Source organism: Gallus gallus, chromosome 2 (assembly GCF_016699485.2).
Source record: "Gallus gallus isolate bGalGal1 chromosome 2, bGalGal1.mat.broiler.GRCg7b, whole genome shotgun sequence".
Taxonomy (NCBI): domain Eukaryota; kingdom Metazoa; phylum Chordata; class Aves; order Galliformes; family Phasianidae; genus Gallus; species Gallus gallus.
In genome coordinates this window covers 36,297,589-36,315,108 of record NC_052533.1, presented here as the reverse complement: position 1 = coordinate 36,315,108, position 17,520 = coordinate 36,297,589, and the positions used below count along the sequence as shown (strand labels likewise).

The following is a 17,520-nucleotide window of genomic DNA, read 5'->3' as shown; positions in this document are numbered from 1 at the left end:
AAGTGTTTCGGGGCTAAAAGAACTGGAGGGTGGCTTCACAAAGCTTTTATGCTCTGGGAAGGGAAGGGAGGGAACATCTGTGTTACAGAAGGCTCCTAATAGCTTATGCTTACTGCTCAGAAGTCACTGCAGTGGCTCACCTGAGGTATTTTAAACCAGGCCTAGAATCTGGTGTTTTCTCTTATAGTGAGGTGCACTTCCTTGTATATTAGAAGTCAGTGAGCATTTTAATGATGAAATAGCGGAAAGAAAGGTACGCTGAGTAACTGCTGATACCTGCTGTCCCAGTCTCTCCAGTCTAAACTGAGGCCATTATTTCTAGCTAATATTCACTGTAATTCACTGTGATTTAGGATTTAGTCAACTTAATTTGCTATTGTCTGGTTTGAACCACGTGAGAAATCATCATCTTCCTGTCATATGCACTATAGCCTCTTAGCTTGTTGGTTGTGAAGCAGATTAGACTTTCAGTTTATCTGGGAAGAGTAGCGTCCCATTTCAAGCATGCTTCTTCTCAGGGGGGCTGTTGAAATAAGAAGGGGGGTGGGTAAAAGCTAGATATCAGAAATAGAGAATTGTGGAACTGCCAGTGAGGGACATGACTTAAATCCATGCCCCATTTCACCCTGCTTTTGTTCAATCTTGGTGAATTTCACATAGTTTGCATGAAACCCAGTGAGCACAATGATGTGGGGACCTGTTGCTGAAGGATGTGTAGCAGTGGTGTACATTTGTGCTGTTGATTGTTCTGCTGCAACTGGAGCACTCCTTGGCTGCTGTGTTGGTGGGATAATTTTGCCCTAAGTGATTGGACCTCACGAAGTTGTAGTTACTGTGTGGAGCTTTTACAGATAAGAAATGGAGATTTAAATGAATTTTACCTGCCATCCTCTTTCCTGTAGAATGAAAGCATTCATCCCATTAGATTCTATTATAATGAAATAAACACTTCAGCATAATGTCCATTATTTTTTACCTTTATTTAGTTTAAGTGTATTATCAGTGATAGATGCCAGGCTGACAGCAGGAAACCAATGTCCTCTATCGATTCATAGACGATGTATAACCCATGCAGAAATGCACATCACATAGCCTTTGTCACACTGCCACGTGAGTGCACATCATATTCATGCCAAAGCACTATGTGTGGATAGTGGAGAGTATTTTGCTACCCAGGTGTTTGATCTTTCTTCCTCTGTAGCTGCCAGCAAATATATCAGTTCTTAAAGCAGCAGGGACTGTGTGGGGACCTATTTACAAGAAACTTAGAACCGCTCCATTTGTCACAGCACAATAAAATAGCTACCAGCAGCTAATGACTTATCAACCTGGACTGGGAAGGAACCGAAGACCCAGAGGGTGAAAGGTTGTAAACTCCATTACAAATCTTTGCTGCCATATATCTCCTGTCCTCGCGCTTTGTTATTGAGGCGAAGAAACCTTAGTTTTAAAAATCAGTTTGACTCCATAGAAATCGAACAATGTATTTGTCAGTTCCTTTTTAAAAATAGAAATGGCCTGGACTTCATCAACACTTGGGTTAAAATCATTTATTGATATGAAACTACTGATTAAAAAAAACAAAGTAAAGCAAATAAAAGTCCCAGGGAAGGTGATGTTGCAAAGTGCCAAGCATCTTTATTGTGCAGTTGGAAAATCAGGGCACTTGGGGCTCTCTTGGAGCCCATCCTTCACAGAAAAATAAGTTAACAACATACACTTTGTCTTTTCCATCTATTATGTAATCGAGCACATTATGTCACTGAGAGCAATGTCTGAAAAAAAAAAAAAAAAAACTGTATGATTTTAGAAGGGCTTTTTTTTTTCCTTTTTTTCTCTTTTTTTTTCTCCAAGTCAGCGTTAGATTAAGCAGGATATTAGAGCACCTCATTGCGAGCTCGGTAAAGAAAAGATCTGTTTGTAGTACTCCAAGTCCTGATGTCACAGGCACAGCAAGGACATCAGAAGGAGGAGTCAGATTACAGTAAGAATGGGCAGTGCAGCATGCAGCCGGAGTAAATGCTAAATCAGACAGGGATTGTATCAGGGATAAGAAGACTGCCTGCAAAGCGCTCATCCTGAGGAGGCACACTGCTCGCTCACGCTTCTTGTGCTGGGAAATTTCCACATAATGTAGAATGAAAGAGCTCTGTTTTACATGTCAGCCCTGTGCGGGAGCTAATGCTGAATACACAGCGGTGGGATCCTGACTGCATGATTAATGAGAAACATAATGTATTTTGGTAAGTGTTAACTGTGATGTAATTCTGCTTCTTCTCATATTATCAATAGGAGTGATTATTATAAATTTCTGATTCAGGAACATTTCGTGCCGACGCACACCTAAGACTGACAACTAGAAAATCATATTGGCTGTGCAGTTTGAAAGGATTCCATTGTCTGGGAAATTTTCTGTTTGAATGGGTTACCGCTTAGTCTGAGAAGCTTTGAAAATAAGCTAAATAGGATGAAATCATCCTCGGTTTGTTTTAAATGAACTTATGTTTCATCTGCTGAGAGGGGAAGACAAATCACTGGGAGGCATGGGAAGTTTTAGACAAACTTAATGAAATGGGTGAGCTACTACTGCACTGATTTTGGTTTGGAGGCACAGTTAGTGTTAGGATTTCATTCAGCTTTTAGTTTAAAGAATTCAAAGACACAGAGAAGAAACAATGCTTTATGTGCAGTGGTGTGTTTGCTGACTACTCTGCGTTATGCAGATCACCAATGTGGAGTTCGCTTTTAGCATAACACAAAATGCATATTATTTTAAGCCTTTCGAGGTCTTGGAGCTGTAAAATATGTATGCAGAGTTTGGTTTTGTAGCTTGATGGAAATCTTCCTCAGCCTTACAGCCGGGATGGTTGCATATCCTAAAAACATGCTCGAGCATAAAGCTATGCCTAAGCAATGTAGTGCTGCAGTACTGGGTTGGAATGTACGATTACAATATAATGCTGCAAGTTCAGGCTGCTCAGTAGCAGAAAAGAAAATAAAAAAAATCAAGTGCCATTCTGGAAAAGATCCTACTCCTGGCTGTTTGAAGACCCATCTAGCCTCAGTGTTAATTTATAACAGCATAATATATAAAATGAATGCACAGCGGAGTTGGGGTTTCCTGGGACATTCAGCAGCTTACTCAATTTCATTAAATATTGAATCAGGAGTTCACTTCAAGCCATACGAGAAGCATTTCCATAATATTCTGAGCCTTCTCATGCAAGTAGTGTGCTCTATGACATGCTAGGTGTAATTTTTTCTTGTTTTCATAAAACTAAAAATAATGGGGGGATCTTTAGTAGAGAGACCCAGCAGACTGATTTTTTGTTGTAAACTGCCCAAACAGCAAAAAATATGAATTGACTGAGTTCTCAGAACTCTTCTGAGTTCCTTTCGAAGATGAATTTGCAATGTTTTAGCTTTACTACATTTTCCAAAGACTGAGGAAGAATATCCAAGTGTTACAGTTTTAGGTTTGAGTAATTTGGATTAGTTCTCATCAGCGTTACAAAACGTGTGATGTTAGGTAATATTTTTGTTTGTTTGTTTCTCTTTGGTTATTTTATTTTATATTTTTTTCTACCTTTTAATATGATTTTATGGAATGTGTGGGTTTAATTATTTATTTATTTGTTAACAATCAGTTCTACAATTGCTTGTATGATTAAGACAGAAGTTCCTGTTATCTGAAGTTACATGTGTTAGAGTATTATGTATATGTAGCTGGACAGCATTTTATTTTATTCTTTTTTTTTTTCTTTTTCAGAAACACGTAACACCAAAATAAGCTTAATTACTCTTATTTCTTTCAAAAACACAGAATCCTGTTGTGTCCTCGTTTATTTTCTGGTGTAAAACAAGGTTTTAATTGTTTTACACCAATTAAATTAATTGACAAACTGAGTCGTGCTCTCTGTATTGTAGGAAATCTCACTTTTGAGAGCAGAGCTGAAAGTTTCTGCTAGGCAGGTTTTCAGTGTGCTGTGTTCAGTCTGGAGCTTCCTTAAATTTTAAATGAATATTCTCTTTTCTGTTTTTTGCATAACGTAGCATGATCTAATAGGGATAGTAATTACCTGTGGCTGTTCTTGATGTTTTCCTGGTATGCCTGTGAGAAACCAGAGTGTCTGTAACCTCACCTGCCTCTGTTGTAACAGTGGTTGCACAAAGCAGCGTTGCACAAATCCGAGCGAAAGCTAGACCACGTACATCACGCGTCCATGCTGACTTGAAATTACTATAGCCATCCTCTTGGCAATATCAGATTTTTATTTCTACTGGAGGGAAAAAAAATCCTTTCAATTAGTAAAGAATTCTGGGGTATTTATGCATGCTGATATTGAGCCACCAAAAGAATCGGAAGGGAAAAAAAAATTGACATATTTTTATGCATCTTGTTTTTCTGGGTTTTCTTGTCTAATTGGTACTGAGGTAATATAGTGTTGTGGTTAACATGCATACAAGGCTGAAGTACAGAAATGGAAAGTAAACCCAGTCCTCAGAAAATATTATTTGTATTTAGCAAGTGTTAGTGGATGAAGTGAGTTTTGGAAACGTCAGAGAGAAAAGTTACTAAATTCTGAAATCAATCATGGGGTCCCTTGCTTTCTTTAAATGCATGGCTTGGAAGATTTGGTGTTGAAGTACTATATATTCTATTATTTGAGCAGAGCCTTCAAATAATTAAACTAATGGTGATCCATCTAATTACGTACGCCTTTCTTTTCTGTTGCACTGGAATTTTGATGGAGTGGCTTCAATAATTGCTAGTTTTCACTCCCTGTGTTGTGCTTTAGAGCCTGCTGTTTGGTCACCGTGGATACATTTGTTACTTATTCTTTTGGTTTTGCATTCATCATCTTGAGTTGAACAGAAATGTGGAATTTTAATAATAATAAAAATCCTACAAAATGATGTAATGTGTTTATAGGGTAAGCCAAAAGCCAATGAAAATAATAAATATCTGTTACGTGCTTCAATAGGTAGATGTTTTACACTTAAAAACATAAATATGTCCCCGCAAAGCAACTTTTGCGTGCATTTATCATTGAGCTGGTAATTTAGAGTAAGGCATAAGTAAGTCACTTGTGACTGTTCTCAGCAGACTGGAGAGGAGTAACGGTGGGTAGCTGTCAGTACAAAGTGACAACCTCTGCTCACATGAAGGCTCTTCTGTGGCTGCTGAGTGTACATAAATGTGTGCTTCCACCTCTACCATAAAAGGTCCCTCGGCCACTACTGCCTCAGCTCAGCCACTTTGCCAGTGCAATGCGTTGCTCCCATTCCTGGATGGGATGGGCTTGTCTACAAGCGTGGCAGACCCTCTGTTGGGGCAAGGCTGGGTGAAAAATGCCTTCTCTCTTCCCAAGCTGGATGGGGATGGGGGGAGAGCTTTTGGTGTTTGCGGTACGTCACCGCGGTATGTGGCAGTCACCCTCTGAAGGAGACACTGCGGTGATACTGCAGTTATGGGACAGTGAGCACTGCTCTTGAAAGCTCAATAAACCCCTAATGGAGTTGGAAACAAAACCAATCCTGCACACCACCAGGCTACCTCCCCCCACATCCCAATACCTTGTTCTTACTGAAGAAACAAACAAACAAAAAGCAACCAATAAAAAAGGGAGAATGGAACCTTGTAGAGTGACTGTGAGCTCCCAAAGCCTGTCTTATTTTTGCTTGTTTGTTTGTTTTGCTTTTCACTGCCACTTGTGGACAAATTACTGGTTTAAGTAACTTCTGTGCTCAATGTTTCCATTCACATTATACATGAAATTTAATATATCAGGGTAGAAATGAGTATTGTATGGGATAAAATACAACCCATAACACAATCTAATTTTGCCTAAAAATGCCATTATATTTCTGTTTGCATGTTAGCTGTTTTCATTTTCAGTGGGTTTTTTTTTTTTTTTTTTTCCAGCTAATATTGTAGAGTGTAGTTCATCAGCATACATGCTACTATTCTGAGTATCACTTTTTATTTCTGGAACACTTTCTTGTAGAAGAGATTCATGATGGATGAGTCATGGAAGAAAAAATACCCCCCACACCCAAATCTCACCACCTCTTTAAAGAAAACAAACATTGTACAAACCAAACAACCAAAATAACCCGTTTCAGCAGTTTTGGTGAAATTATTTAGTTGTCACCAGTTTGTTTTTAGGAGGTTATATTCTCTTCTTCAGTTAAACACTGCAGAGCCCTTTCGCTGCATTTCTGTTTGTCTTCATTTAAGGCACATGAATCAGTGATGATAAGGCTATGCTTTTAAAGTGTTTTGAGAAATGCAGATACTGGATTATGAACTGTACTCTATTTTATCACCAACCATCTGCAATAAGGAAGTGTAGTAAATATGGAATGGATGTTGAAAGTGACAGAAGAATCCAGCTGAGCAAGCCAATATATAGGAGCTAAAAATCTGAGAGAGTCTTATGTTTATACTTAGAATTTTACAGTTTTCTGGGCAGTGAAGTTCTTATCTTGAAACACTGAATAATTATTAATGCAAATATAAGTAATAGCAACAATTAAAAAAAATAAATCCCGTTGAAGATTATAGGAACTGTTCTGCACTAGGTTACATCCCTTTAAATTCTATTGTGGAAAATGTTCATTTAAAATACCTCTAACTAGTATGTTGCCATAAATTAAAGGCGATTTCATCATTTTACAAAAGCAATCTGACTCCCACTGGTACCCTTTTTACAAGTGGCAGAACTGCTACAAAACCAAAATCACAACTAATGGTTTATGACTTCAGTAGTGAAGAATAGGTCCCAGTTGCTTTATCTGAAGATCTTACAACAAAAATGTGTGTGCACATGAGCATATGAATGTGCGTCTGTCCATCCATGTTTCAACCGAGGTAATGGTGGAATTCCTTTTTCCACCTTTTCTCAGTGCTCATCTTATTTCTGTTAAGAAATGAAACATTAAGTTGAAACTACATATTTTAAAATTTTCTTTGCAACGTCACACTTCCATTCTTTTTCAACTTTTTTTCCTAAATGATTGCTTGTAACATCTTTTTCTATATAAAATTTTAAAATGATGAGATTGAGTGAAGAATTATCTCTGATTTCTGTGGCTTCTATCTCTTGGTGCCTGTGTGCAAATATGCTTCCATATAATTTGGATTTTGTTTCATAATCTGATGGCAGTCTTAGAAATTCTTGCAATTACTAAAATGTTAATCACATTCCAGGACTACTTTCTAAACTTTTTGAAGTTCATTAAACTAAACCTAATAATAATTCTTTAATAAGGAGAAATGATTTTGAACTTAATAAAGAAAATATTTCAATTTGGTATTAGATCTTGAAGAGTTCTTGAAATGCAGTGAAGGCCATAAGAACTTTAGTTTTCAAAAGTGGTCATTACATGTAATATTCTGCAAAGATTAGTTTTGCAGCTGAAATTGCACATGAGATTAGTAACATTCAGAGAAAGTGCAGCAAATGAGATTGGATAGAAATATCAAAGCCTGAAGTATCTGAGCTTGTACTTAAATCAAATTTCTGGGTTCTAAAGTGGGAAGAATTTTTGCTTTGCTTCAGTGTAACACCATAACAACTCCAAGCCAAATTCTGTAGGTCAGTCTATATTCTCACTGCCTTTAGCAGTATGTTCCTACAGAGCTCGTGTAGAGGTGAAAAATCTTTTCCATAAAGTTGCATTATGAGTGTATTCCTACGTATTTAGACCTCTTTGCTTGTTTTGTTGATCACTTCTTTCATTTCATTAACACAGTGCTAATGAACGTGTTCACTTTGAAGCATTTCTTTTCTTTTTTTGTACATATGCATAGTGATCTCTGGTTACAAGCATGGTAAGACAGCATAAAGAAGTTGGCAAGGGTCTGAATCAAATGTGAAATAAGAAAATGTAACAGTAATTTGAAATAGGAATTGTAAGGGAGGCTTTTATGGAAGCTCAATTATTAAACACTTTTGCCTCATGTTAACATCTTTAACAATATGGTTCTGTCTCTTAATGCTTTGAAATTATATCCTTTTAATACTTCCTTGAGTTGAAAAAAAAGGTAAGATATTTTGAGTCCTTATCTAGAGTATTTAAACAAATGTTCTCTCTCTCTCTCTTTTTCTGCTTTGACAAAGGCTGAAAGTAATTTTTATAAGTTGGGGTTAGATAAAATTTATTTATTAAAAATGCAACTATCTGGTGGAACCAGTTGTTCAGAGATCATGGGGAATTCTGTCATTGCTATGGGATCATCTCTAATACCTATCCAACTAATTTGCTGTATTTTATAATCTCTGCTGATTTAAAACCAAAATGTGCCATTTATTTTTTGAGTAAAGCTTGAAAAGCTCCTGGGACATGCTAGCATATCTTCATCTCTGAAAGAGTTACAGGAGATACAAAAGTTAGATTAACTTGAAGTGTCTGACCGTTTGAAATTTTAGTAAATGTTTCAGACTTTGGTGCTTTTTTTTTTGTTGTTGTTGTTGTTTTTGATGATGTATATTATTATGGTGTTACTGTTAATATGTTTTATTTCTACAATGCAAACTGACAGTTTCTGCCCTAGTTTTCTACTTCAGAAAACAAGTTAGTCTCAAAATTGGGTTTATGTTAGAATGTCTCTGAGCAATAAAAACTGCTTTCTGAAGAATGAAGGTAAAAAAGAAAAAACAAACAAACAAACAAAAAACACCTGGGCTTCACTTCCTCTTTGATTGTTACTTCACAGTGGTTATTTTATTTGTTTACCTTTGCACTGTAATTGAAAAAGTAGGTGGACAGTCCAGTTCATTCAAAATTAAAGCCAGGAATTTTTTCTTAGCTTCTTTTGTTCCTGTTGACCTTGTTTACTCAGTTTGTTTACTATAGAGTATAGTAACTGATGAAGATGGAGAGAGATAATGGCTGTGTTTTCCAATACATTTACCCATCACTGAATTAGGGATCAATATTGAATGGAGGGGGGGGGGGGGAAGGCAAAAAAAAAAAAAAAATCCTTGGCAAGATTTGCAATTGTTAAATGTACAAGGAAGGAGAAGATGGGGAAGAAGCACGTCTTGGCACTGCAAGCAATATTAATGCTCTTCTTGTAGAGCCAAGTCATATTTCAGTAGCGACCTGGGGCTCTATTCTGTCTATAGTTTAATGTTTAGCAAATTAGGTTTTTTTGTTTGATTGATATTTTTTTTTACTGGTATTTACCTGTGAAAAACAATCCACTCACCTCCTGTCAAAATCAGCCAGATATCAGGAATATTTCGTTTACTAGATACATGACTATTGCATGACAAGTACACTGCTGGTTTTTTGTTTGTTTGTTTGTTTGTTTCTAGTACACAATGCTGCTGTAAGCAGCAAATTTTTCAAAAGTGGAGGTTACGTGAGCTTGCCTGCTTCTAGGTGGCACAGGAAAAAAGAAAAACAAAACAAAACAAAAAAACCAACAAAAACAAAAACCAAATCTTTGCTTCAAACCTTCATCTATTATTTTCAGTAGCCATTTTTTATTTCTTTAAGAAGTAAAAATGAACAGGCGTACATGAAGGTTTACCTAACCTAGTTAACTTTTCTGTGTTTGTGAAGCTTATATTCTAACAAGCCGAGCAGGCTATAAATTGGTTTGTATGATGGTATATTTTAAAGCCTTTTCCTTTTCGTCTCTCTCTGTCTGAGGGCATAGCAGCAGCAACAATATTGGTTTTGTGAAGCCATTTCAATGCTTTGTTGTTGTTGTTTTCTCTAGTATACTTACGTGCTTTTAGCATTCAAGACATTATGTAATCATTTACAAACATTTGTCTCACCAATCCTGACCACAGTCTGTCTACCTTTTAAAATTGCTTATTTAGTCCCTCACTTCACATGCAGTACTAGGGCTTTTTCATTACCCTCGTAATAATACATTTAATTTCTATAGGCTTAATTTTTAGTAGCACTGATCCACTAAGAAAGATCCTGAATTAATTTTTTTCATTTCAGTTGAGTGGGGGTAACAATTTTCAGTATGTTTCTTGATGCCCAGTACTTTTTCTCTTTTTTTCTTTTTTAATTATTGATTAATTCTTTGCAATATTCTTATTGAATATCAAATATAGCCTTTTGCTTAGGTGTATCTGACAAATCTACTTAATGATAATTAACAGGCCACCATTTAGGTTCCTGGGAGTTCAGTAGCAGCTGGACATCTGCATCTCTTTAGATACGATGGATAGAATGGATAGAAAACACATTGCCTTGCAGAAATGCCTGCCTATCATCAGATCAATGTTCTCGTGATGAATAGCCCCTCATATTAGCATTTTGACATTTAGTTCTGCATTCTCTACCAGTGCATTCAGCATATTACCTTCCAAATATAAACGGATTTTCAAGGTAAAAAAAGTCAGTCAAACAAGGACACTGCTACAAAATAAATAACCCTGCAGGTATGTGCATTCACATAAGTGAGCTTACTCACTTATATACGTAGTAAAACAAGCAGTGAAAGACTGAAAACAAAACAAACAAAAAAATCAAAATAACATTTGAAGTCTCTTTAACAATATAGGTACAACTGGAATGTGATTGTGGAAAGCCATAGTGAAATATGTATAAACTCTGCAGCTGGAGGAAGGTAATCAGGCAGCAGATTAAACCCTTGTGGCATGCTGGTGCTGCAGCAAGCAGTACTGTGCTGACTGCACCATCCCACATGAGCACCCTTAGATGACCAAGAAAAGCTGCTCTGTTTTGCACTTGGTGACTAACTTGAAGCAAAATTGTCATCTCCTAGCATCAGCATGTAGATAAGAAAATTTATGTAGATAGTCTGAAATTAACCTTGTGAAGAGAATGAGCAGTGGCACGCATTGCTATGGACGTGCAGACAACTCTATAGGATTTGGGAAGGTAGTACACGTGTAGAACAAAATTCTTATTTCTTATTGTCCTGCGTACTGATTTGAGTTATTCAAAGTCAACTATGCCTAAAGCAGTCCATATAGTGAGCAAAATTAGAAAGGAATTCTCTCAGATTGGCATATAATGCTTAGCATTAAAAGAACAATAACAATTCGTGCTCCTAAAATATTCCTCCACTTGTTCTATATTTGTGTGATTTGTTTATGCTTTTTGTGTTTTTCTAGTAGGAAGACTCTTTCACAAGTATGTTCACTAAATAAATAAATAAATTTATAACAAAAAATTGTTATAAAAACAATTACGTGATACTTAACAGTAATTTATTAAATGAGTTTTTATATTAAAGACTATGGCAGCATATTGTCAGCAATACAAAGCTCACTTTAGATTCATCCAGCCTAGAAATAGAAATAGTGCCATTTGACCTTACAGTGTCATCAAATGAATTACAAATGTTTTATGTCAGGTATCTGTTTGAGAGATTCCTGCTGAGCTAATATCTGCAAATTCATGAAAAGATATAATGTTAATCCTAAATTATTAGACCATTTTAGGAAGATCACAGTAATAAATTGCCAATGTTAGTAGAGAATATTTACTACAGTAGATAAGTTAATCTTTACAGAAATCTTTCCAAGCTGCCTGTGATAGGCAGAGCTTCAGTTTTGCAGGTTCTTCCATCTGTGTAGCCAATTTATAGTAAATAACGTATGGAATCTGAGGTAATATTCCTACTTGCTCTGAAAGAAGTTGGGCTGTTTTTGAAATTTGTTGATACATATTTATGGCAGCTGTTAGCAGTTCCAAAAAAATCTCTCTTAGAAGTTAAAGAATTTCTCAGCAAAAATTGAGCTTTCCTCACTGATGTTATTTTACTGAGACAGATTTGTTCTTCACAGTGAAGGAGGAAGTATTCGGGAAGTAATTATTTGTAATGAACTATGGAAAGTGTTGGACTGTGTTAATAGATTTGCTAGAACTCGATTTCAGTTACTGGACGTAACGTGCTGAGAAACTTCCATGGCCCTCAGTAAAGTAGGAGTTTCAATTGTGCTAGAAATATTAAACTAGACCTAGTCTAATTAAGTCGACTGATAAAATCATTCATAACTGTTCTGTTTAATATCTCCTATATTTCAAATGTGAATTAAATGCTCTTTATAAGTCTTAAATTGACATCAACAACATAGTCAGATTTTGACAGATGCTTGGGCAATGTATCTGGGGTGGAGAGCACTGGCATGCCCAGCAGCCATACGTTTCTTCCTGATCAGGCTGGAAGTACAGAAGGGAGACTTAGCAATGTCTGCTCAAACAATCCTATCTCCCTGTGAGAAGAGATAATGAATATAGTTGGAACACCAGCTGATGTGGCTGGACAACTTCAATTTCCCTGACAAGTTGTACAAGGAGCCACACTTATGGGTAGATACACCTGCAGAGGAAAATGCACTACTGCATGTCTGCCTGTGATAGAAAAGATCTGCAGACCTGTGGTGGAAGATTCCATCAATTCCTGTGCTCATCTAAGGTTTGGCCTAGGGGTTAACGGTCAATGAAAGCTATACTGATCTTGTTTTTCAGGAAGTTATTTAAAACCTTTGTCTCTTACTCCCTTGAAGAGAGGTTGGCTCACTCGTATTTTTACCTGTTAGAGTATTGGAATTATAATACATATGTATTCATATTATGTATTTATAATATATTAAATGTATTTATGTGTATGTATAATATATGTATTCAGAGAATTTGCAATCTTTGATTTTTCTGTTTCGCAACTTCAAAAATAAAAAATAATTATGTGGCTAAAGTGACAGAAGCAGAATTTAATTGAATGGAGATGCCTTCCATGTGCCTAAGCCAGGGCTGACAATTTCTGGAAACAGGTGGGAGCATTTCTATTAGGTTAATATAAAAGAGATTTCTAGAGTATTCTGGTTTAGCTTTTTTAAACTTCAACCTTTGTACACTGAATTACAAAAGTTATGACTACTAATTTGTTCAGACTCTTCTTGCTATTCTTGGGTCTCCACCAGCCTTGGTACTTTGAGTCTACGTAGACTTAGCATGTGACTGGTCTTAGTCTTGGTAATCCTCTACAAAAATCAGTGTCAGACAATGCACAGTGAAACTAGGTAAATGTGAAGTCGTTCTCTTGTTTTGTGTCCTCATTTCAGTTGCAGCTTAATAATGCTTCTGTTAATGCTGTTGATGTTTGACCATACATGCAGACATCGGTTTTACCACTCTTGAAATAGCATGTGTTAATGCAGCTGAACACCTGAGTCACTTGGCTGTCCTATGTGAACTGAAGTGATAAATTAAGAGAGAAATAAAATGTAGATTTTTATATTATTTATTTATTTATTTTACCTATGGTAGTGATAGAATTTATATGGTAACAACGGAAAACTCTGTGGTCTTTTTTAACCCATTTTGAGTACAGTTTTGCTTTCTGAAGAGCATAATGAAGAAATTCTGACATTTCCTTTTTAAATTCTATCTTTATCCAGACAAGATTACCACATATTCTCTATGAGTATACGTGAAAGAGAAAAGCCAGAAATACAGCTTTTTTAAATCTTTTTTTTAGATGCTATTTTTTTAAGTTGCGTAAATGAAGACAATTTCACTGTGAAGCTACATATACTCAATGTTTGAGGTTGAAGAGCAGAAAGAGAATGGTGCCAGTCTTATGCAGATATATTGACACAAGAACTGTGTGAGCATCAGTGCTTTGGGCCTGAAGAAGGATGTACACAACTTAAATTTTATCATGACTTGGCCTGCACCTGCTAAAATTTTCGCAAGAGTTTCAGGTTAACACGCCCAAAACACTCTACTGTGAATCAGGTGATTTATGTTTAGTTGCAATTCCAGATCTGCAGAACTAGCATGAGTATAGACTTTGGAATGCAACCCTTACACAGGCAAGCTGTGTTTGGTTTCAGGTTTCTTAGAGGCTTACATGTGGAATTGTCTCATTGCATGAATTGATACCTCTAACAGATTCAACAGCAGTAATAGATGTTCTTTAGTATTACAGCACAAACTAATGCCCACTGTAACTGCTTTAGTCACTAGAGTTATATTAGATTGGAACTGGGCCTCTTTTCCTCAGTGTTGTCTTTTTCAGTAAGCTTATTCTTCCTTTAATGCCATGCCTAGATCCAAGAAGGGTATTTTTGTCTCTAGAATATTCCAATTATTTTTTTTTAAAGATATGACATCATAAAGAAAATATAGAAGCCTTGGTACATCTTTGGTATCATGCTTAGAGGTACTTCATTTTCATCTTAGATTAATGTTTTCATGATGCATTTCTCTTATGCTTGGTGTTATATGGTTTTGTTTTGCTTTATTAAAAAAAGTTGTACCAAATTCTGTATTATACAAATAATTGTAAATCATCTTCTGTATATTGTCATGTGGTCCAAGTACTTGAAGCTTTGATTTATCCTTCAAATTGAGAATCCTTGGTTAAAAAAAATAATAGAAAAACATTTTTTTGTTTTGTTTTGTTTAAAACTCATTGTTATGGAATCTTTTGAATATTTGGTCAGATGGAGTCATGCAAGTAAGGAAGATGCTACTTCTGTCCTAGTGAATTAAGAAAGAATTTACTCTTCTGGTGTCATAACTCTGATGGGAGGGATTTGTATAGTTAAATATGTGCTGAATTGTTTGAAGGATAAAGTCTGTAGCTTTGCAAATCCTTGCATTTTTATAGTAATTTAAGAACTGGTTTATCACTTCACTGGTTTAATATAATTAAATTTTCTTGGAAATGTGTTATAATGTTACCTCTTTCGTACGGACAACAAGGATGATTAGAGTATATTAGGTTCTTTCCACTCTTTAACAGCAGAGTGAGAAAATAAGGGAGGGATCCAACTTGCCAGCACACAGTTCCATTGTAGGCTTTTTGTGTCCAGCCCTATTAGCTTCCCAGATAATGTAAGGTTCTTTTGATGAGACTAATATATCAAATTTATTAAAATTCAAAGGTGCTAGGGTTTTGAAGGTAGTGACTTTCTCATCTCCTGTCATAATATCATAATTGAGTAATCACTTGAACTATTTCAATTAAATAAATGTCTGTTGTCAAAATTGAGTGTTTTACTGTTCTATTTTCATTTGAAAAAAAAAAAAAAAATTGAGTATTAGGAACATGAAGCATTATGTATTGCAAAGAAATCAAGTGTTGTTTCTACCTTCACCCCAAATCACCAAAGGAAAGCAATACAGAAATATTAAAAGGATCAGGGCAAATACTTCCTTGTACAACTTACTGAAAAACATCTGGAATTAAAATACCAAGTGTGAACATTATGAAGCTGCATCATTATGATCCTTCTGATCTACATGATATATCAGAAAGGCAGACAAATAATTGTTTTCTTCTTGATATTGTATTTTATGACATGTGGTTTCAAGACCTGGTACCAGTGCCTTAGAAAAAGTACATATGTTTTAGTATCTCTCAAATAACTGTGATACTTAGAAGAACCAGAGTTAGTTTTCCGTTTTGTCTTTGTGGCAGAGGGAGGCATAGAAATAAACTAAAATATGTCAACAAGATTTTTTTTTTTTTCTTTTGGAAAGGCAGTTTTCGTGTAGTATGCCCAAGGTTTGATTTTTTTTTCTCAAGCACTTTAGTAGGGAGGTAGATGAAGGATAACTTTTGAATTGAATGAGCTGAAATGTTTGAGAGAGCTTGTTTTTGTATTAGGCCTGTTTCTAGATACATTTATATACTTAGTCCAAGAAATGCTGAGTTTTAGACTGAATAAATGTGAATGAAAAATTGGTGAATGTCTAACCCAAGTTTTAGGTTTGCAAAAAGTGAGCTTTTCATAGCTTATAACTTCAAATAAATATTCTAAACGGTGTGATTGCATGAGGAGAAAGGATGCTCTTTATTTTATTTAAATATTTTAATTTACAGTTATTTAAATATTTTTCTCCTACATTTAGTTTTCAAAATGGGATCTATAGTATTGCATAATGCCTTGACAAGATCAGAATGTAGCTAGGCTGACTGTAGAGCAGAACAGGAATGGTATTATTACTTGAGGTCTTTTCATATTTATCTTTCTTTAGAAGTTTTAGACCATGGATGTCAACCCTTTTTGTTTGCCTGGGCTGGATTGGGTGAAGAGGAATTGTCTTGGGCTGCATATGAAATGTATAGTTAATGTACATAAATAACTGAATTTATTTTAATTATGATATTTTTTATTTAAAATGTAAAAAAAAAAAAAGAGAGAGAGAGAACAACAAAAGTAGGATATTTGAACCTTATTTTTCTGAAACTAGCGCATCAGACTGTTTTGATGGAACTGGATGCCATTCTTAGTGAGGTCCCAAGGAGTTTGGGACATCAGAAATTTCTAATGAAATTTTACTCTTCTTGTTCAATGAATGTTCAGTGGCATGAACAAAGCGTGACTGTGAAGCAGGGGATATTTATCTCTGGTAAGGCTGGGCTTATCAAAGTCTAGTAAAGAGACATGATCACATTTTTGAGTGGAATATCTGATTGCAACTCTATACATTCCATTTGAAAATTTATAGCTAGTGCATATATATCAACTGAAAGTGGAGTCACAAATATAGGAAAAAAATGATGATTTTTCTGGCCATCTTGAAACCTACTCTCAAATTCCTTTATCAGAATGGAAAGCAAGGCTGTATGTTTTTTATGGCTCACAGGTGTATGTTTAGGCAATGTATCAAAATACATAAAATTATTTACCATAACCTGAGCATATCATAATTGAATTTCGAACACTATGCTTTAAAACATAGCACAAATAAGTTGATTTTCACCTTGAAGATACAAATTTAACTCATAAATGAGCAGTCAAATCCACAAAAAATGCTAAATCTGTGGCACAAATTTTCTTTTTGTTCAATAAATAACTTTTTCATTTCACTTTGCAAATCATAAAATTCTTTTAGCGTTTTACCCCAACTTAGTCACCTTACTTCGGAAAATAAATGAAGTCCCAATAATTACCAATCATACTTTTAAGGAACATCAGTATTTTCATCTATTGCCAAAGTAATATAGAATTTGAAATAAGTAGTTTTACATTCCAAACTTTTTCAATAGATTTTCCTGTTTCTTCAGTTCAACTGGCTATAGCCTGGTGAGTCAAATTGATTGAAGAAAAATCAGTTTTTTATCAAAACAAATCATATCTGCCATATTTTCCATACAGTGCTTAATAAACTCATCACCAGTAAATGTTTTGATATTTTTTGAAATCTGATTTGCTATCACTTAGTTAACTTTTGTAGTAGAGTTCTTCTGACTTGTAACTGAAAAAAAAATTGACATATTTTTTAGTTCTGCTATTCTGTCTTTATGAAACATTCTTTGATATGCATCAAACTTGGCAGTGTATTTTTGCATAGTGTCTTTCTGAATTTTAATTTTCTGAAAACTGACATATTTCCTTGCAAATTAAGCCTAGTGCCATATTATTTGTCTCAAGAAAAAATACTCATCTGTCCATTTTTCATCAAAAGCCTTTCACCCACTTTTTTTGTTTGTTTGTTTTCTTTTAAGATAGCATTAGATAGTTTGAAATATTATTCTCAATAATCGCTACGTTTTAC

The 17,520-nt window shown here is 35.2% G+C and overlaps 1 protein-coding gene across 6 annotated transcripts in view; it reads left to right on the top strand.

Annotated features, from left to right (window-relative positions):
• ZNF385D (zinc finger protein 385D) overlaps nt 1-17,520 on the top strand; it is a 403,568-nt gene that overhangs the window by 243,358 nt on the left and 142,690 nt on the right. The window contains exon 1 of one of the 6 annotated variants that reach the window (XM_015281802.4): nt 2,030-2,243. The exons of the other annotated variants lie outside the window; for them this stretch is intronic. Within the exon in view, the coding sequence (XP_015137288.1) occupies nt 2,222-2,243 (22 nt within the window). The 5' untranslated portion in view covers nt 2,030-2,221. Of the gene's footprint in view, nt 1-2,029; nt 2,244-17,520 lie in introns of those variants that run through there. 6 annotated transcript variants of the gene reach the window in all.